Below are 4,984 nucleotides of genomic sequence, written 5' to 3'. Positions count from 1 at the left end.
TTTGTTGATTTGAGCCTGAAAACAAAGATCTGTGTAGTATTTGTATTTACTTGTACGTCATAAGGAAAGTAAAAGTACTAAAAGTGTTTCAGGTTTAGCTCATCAGTGTGTGTGTGAGCTTTAGTTCAGCTTCCTTCAGACTAAACCATAAAACAAATCTGTTCAACTTTCATGTCAAACTGTTTTATTTACCCGTTTTAACCCGAGGTGTGAGTAAAGGTAAAATAAAACCTCGACAAACCTTCAGTGCTTTAATGTTTATTCAACAGAGCTCCATGTTCGTATGTAAAAACACATTAAAAGGACATAATTCATGTCACAGAGGCAGAATACCTACAGACAGATGTTTGATAAAATCAGACTGAAAAAAAGTATAAAAATTAATTCCCTTTAATAAAAAACTGATTAAATATCAGCTACGGTTCCTTTGCTGAGACACAATAAGGTTTCTCATAACTGCTACTTAAAACAAAAACAATACATCAAGTCAATAAAGGCTTCTGTGTAGAAATGTTCACATTAGGATATAAAACGTGAGGCGTTTCCTGCGACACACTGAACCCCTGAGGGTTTACGCTCTGCAGGAAGGTTGGGTTGTTGTTGTCGGCGTTGATCCGCTGAAGCCAGCAGATGGCAGAACTGTCCCTTTATTCCACCCCGACCCGCCGGTTTATGAAACCGAGCGGCTTCATCGATCCGAGCGGATCTTTTACATTTCAATGGGCTGATTTCTGTCGTCCCTTATGCACCCACTGCTCCCTTACTTCCTTTGTTCATAAACAAGTAAAAATCCAGCAAATGGAGAGCCGTGCCGACGTGGAAAAGGATCACGTCTCGGCTTGTTTTACCAAAAAAATAATAAAATCATATAATAGACACGTAACATGGACTTTAAAAAGTAACACGGTGATAAAATGTAACTGAGTGTCGAGAAGTTTGCTGTAAACAAAACCAAACCGGGTAACAGATGCAGGAAAAATTCAAGTACTGTACTCTGGAGAACAGGCATTTCTGGGGTCCTTTAGGCTATTTTTCTTTAAAAAAACATTTAATTAAAAATCTAACAGGATTCTTCACTGAGGTGCTTCTTCTTCTGTTGCAACGTCAGTTTTTGTTGCGGTTTTAGGAATGTTCACTCTGTCACAAATACGTGAAGGAGTGAATCAGTGAAAAGCGGCTGAAGTTTGACTTCGTGCAGCAAATCCAAACACATCTGAACCTTTACACCCAGTGCTGCTGCTTTTACAGGGAGGGAGGCACAAGTGTACTTCTAAAATTCAAACATCTCTGAATTAAAAGCCTGAAACGACTCAACTCCACCTAAAAACAGAACCGTCACGTCTCCTGACATTCATATAAAAGGCTGAGTTTATATGTTAAAGTTCTGTAAACCACAGAGCTCATCTTAAATACCTGAGCAGGTGATGACTTGTGATGCAGCAGCAGGAAACAAGTCCTTACAGGTCAGTCGTCTGCTTCTGGGACTCTAATTTGACTCTTCTGGTCACTATTGAAACAAACCTGCTGCGTCTCTTTTCTGCTCGGGCTGCAGGTGGATGAACTACAGAAACTACGTAATGTATCACGGAGGGACCCCGTTCAGGCTTCAGTTATCATCACCGCAGCCTTTCCTTTTTATCTCATGAGATTAAAAAACGGTTCGTCAGACAGTTACTTTGTTCTGTAATCATAAGGTTTAGCATCCTGAGCGTAAATCAGCTGCGTCTGACCCTCATCACTGGGACAGAGGATGAATTGGACCGTCCCGGACTTGCTTAATCTTCTTTTTTGGCACTGAGCTTTGAGATTCAGGCACTTATTGACCTAAACGCGGGCGGATGCAGGAGGTAACACCTTTAGAAGTGGTCAAACTGCTCCAGAGCAGCAAGACGGCGTTTGGCTGAAGCTGAAGGTTAAAACGTCACTTTATGACGGGGGTTTGTGAGTTAAAACGAACGAGGAAGAATCCAAAAGATGCACAAACCGTTTGTGAGTTTTCTCTGTGCAACATTAGGGGCCGTGAATAGACAGGACTGTAGGAGGAAATTCAGAACTATGTTTGCTCGAGGATAATACTGCGCGAAAAAACAAACAAAACAAGACAAAACAATCATTTTTCCCTTAGAGCTACCAACCTGAACACCAAACCCAGATTGTGTTAGGTGCTCCTGAAGGTGGAACTTGACCTAAAATCCCTTTTTTTATGTTTCGAACTCCAGCTACTGATGAGAAACGTCTAACACGCAGTTGTGGCGACGACGTGCAGCCGCTGTGAGAACAGGCTGCAGGTCTCCGAGGCAGTGAGCCTTAAAAACAAAACAAAACAAACAAACAAACACCAAGTCGTCGCTGTCATTCTGCGGGCGTTTTGGAAGCTGAAGCGTTGCATCAGCCCCTGGCTCTCTGAGAGGCGAGCCGGCGGCAGTGCAGGTAGATGTAGAGGGGATGGATGAAGGCCAGCAGGCTGAGCAGCGTCAGAGCGACGTTCACCTGAGGGAGAGGGAGGCGGCCGTGAGAGGGAGGCGGCCGTGAGAGCGGGCCGCACAGCCAGAGGAGGCCAGACGGGAAGCAGGAAATGCACTCACGTATAACGGATCTCCGCCCAGAGCGCCTTTCACCAGAGCGAAGCAGGGATACTGCAGCAGGGAGAAGACTGCCGACAGAGCCATGACCAGGCCGTACAGCTTCCCGAAGTGGCACGAAGGGAACCTGAAAAAGAAAAAAATGACAAAAAAGCTGAGTGTTGGAAAGCATTACTTCCTGTGGTTTGTCTTAAAACTACATCTGAGTGAAAAGAATTCATTTTTAAAACAAATCTTTGTAGGTTAAAGTGTGTGTGTGTGTGGGGGGAGGGGACTCACGCCACGCTGATGAAGGCGGCGTTGCCTCCGTAGAGGAAGGAGCGGTTGAGCACCTGCAGGATGAAGGTCAGGTACTGGAGGGGCAGGTAGGGGGTGGAGGCACACAGCGAGAACAGGACGCACTGCAGCGCCGTCAGGAAGAGCGAGAGCACCGAGGCCTGCAGGTCGGCCTCCTGCTCCGACTCACCTGGACACACACACACACACACACACACACACACACACACACACTGGAATGAAAACACACGCTTGTTGAGCCTGAAACAAGCAGAGAAAGACGAGATCCCTCCACCTCTGCTGGTTTTGTTTAACAAATAAACGCTCCACACCGCAGGAACCAAACGGCTCGTTGTGAACTCTTTATTTCAGCTCTGAAGCTTTGGCTCCTTTCTAACAATCTGTGTCACCTCCAACCTTAAAATAAAAAAAAAAAAAAACCTCTTTTCAACATTAAAATTATCTCATCTCTATGGCTACAAGCTCCTAGCTGGCATTAATCATCATTTTTCCACCACGTGGTTGGGAGCTACTAATCGTTACGATGAAATCATCAGATGTTTAAACATTTCTGCTGCTTTTAAAACAGATTCTTTCCCCTTTAAGGTGTTTTAAAATGACAAACCTAAAAAAATGAGAAAAATAAAAACAGAAATCAGTCTGTTTCTCCTACTTCTTATTTAGAGTTTCATGTCTCTGTGTTTAGTTTTTGTGCAAAACTGACTTAAAACAAAAACTACAACATAAACATAAAGACTTCTGACTTCCTGATGCACGTGAATAGTTACATAACGTTATTTCAGAAAAAGATAAAACATTACTGAAAATGTGAGTTCAAGTATACCTTTAATTGTTGAAAATGACCTTTTTGAATCTAAAAATCCTGATAAAAAGTCAGCACATCTGGCTCTACACAGCTGTGACATTAGTTATAAACAATATTTTAAAGACTGTTCTGCTGTTTATTCTTTTATTTCCTTTTTATTGAACATCCGAGAGGATCTCTGAGGGTCAGTTTTTTAAAAAGAAGGGGATAAATTTACAGGAAAAGTCAGTCAGTCATTTATTTCTGTGTCGGAGGTAGAGTAGTAAAAGATTAGAGAAAAATTGAGACCCTTCAAGCCTCGGAGTTTGTGTTTGTTACCTGCGGCGCGGGGTTTCCCCTTGTGTCGGTCCATGATGAGGCCGTTCCAGGGAGCACACAGCACGCCGCACAGCTGCGTGATGGCGAAGGCGTTGGTGTACTGACTCACTGCGGCGAGAGAGGGAAAAACAAGACGATCACCTGGTGGCTCCACTGGGTGACGGACTCCAGGAACGAATCACAGATCAGGGAGAGGAGCCAGAGAAGCATTTTTAACCCAAAAACCGCCTCCGTCTTTTTCAGATTGAAACTTCCAGATTTCTTTAACACAAGTAAAAACATTTGTGTCCTGTGCAGGATGATCACGGAGCTGCGGTGATAAACACGTGAAAAATATTGATTTTAGTGTAAAAACGAGTCCACCATGTAGCGTTCCCAGTAAATAAAAAAAGGAAATAATCCTTCTTCTATCACGTTTGTCTTCAGAAATAAATTGGACGTTTTATCCAGTCGGCTGCACTGGGAAATCCCTTCGTATAACGTTTGGCGTCATCATGAAGCTCGGCGATTCCCGACTGTCAGCGCTCCAGACCAATAAAAATCCAGTTTTCAAACCAGGACTTTCAGAAACCGAACCAGAATCGACAGATTCCAACAAACAACGTCACATTTTGAAGCTTTTGAGGCGGAGAAATTAGAAAATAATCACAACTTCACACGGGAAGAGCCCTCATCGGGACTCATTTTGCTGCTTGTCTACAGAAAGGTGACAGGAACCTGAGACCGCTGCCTGTTTTTGTCACGAGCTCCTGGTCTGGAAGAGTTCTTTGACGCAGCACGAGGTCCACAGCGAGAAACTGTGTTCGGATTCAAAGACTTCAGGCCGAGGCGAACCTGTAGCTCCAGTATGTGTGTGTGTGTGTGTGTGTGTGTGTGTGTACCCAGAGAGGACTCCCCAGCCGTCAGCCTCTGCAGCATGGGGTTGAGTGTGCCGATGAACAGGTAGTGCCTGAGCTGCATCACCGACAGCCAGAGCAGGTGC

At 44.2% G+C, this 4,984-nt stretch overlaps 1 protein-coding gene across 1 annotated transcript in view; it reads right to left on the bottom strand.

Moving 5' to 3' along the window:
- Nucleotides 1-242: 242 nt before the first annotated feature.
- Nucleotides 243-4,984, bottom strand: part of slc43a3b (solute carrier family 43 member 3b) — a 20,296-nt gene continuing 15,554 nt past the window's right edge. The window contains exons 10-14 of the mRNA XM_037977428.1: nucleotides 4,884-4,984; nucleotides 4,003-4,110; nucleotides 2,862-3,048; nucleotides 2,586-2,709; nucleotides 243-2,490 (exon numbers count right to left, since the gene is read on the bottom strand). The exon at nucleotides 4,884-4,984 is cut by the window's right edge and continues 44 nt beyond it. Of these exons, the coding sequence (XP_037833356.1) occupies nucleotides 2,389-2,490; nucleotides 2,586-2,709; nucleotides 2,862-3,048; nucleotides 4,003-4,110; nucleotides 4,884-4,984 (622 nt within the window). The 3' untranslated portion in view covers nucleotides 243-2,388. The remainder of the gene's footprint in view (nucleotides 2,491-2,585; nucleotides 2,710-2,861; nucleotides 3,049-4,002; nucleotides 4,111-4,883) is intronic.

The sequence above is a fragment of the Kryptolebias marmoratus genome, linkage group LG9 (assembly GCF_001649575.2).
Source record: "Kryptolebias marmoratus isolate JLee-2015 linkage group LG9, ASM164957v2, whole genome shotgun sequence".
Classification (NCBI taxonomy): domain Eukaryota; kingdom Metazoa; phylum Chordata; class Actinopteri; order Cyprinodontiformes; family Rivulidae; genus Kryptolebias; species Kryptolebias marmoratus.
This window is presented reverse-complemented; position numbering and strand designations above follow the sequence as displayed.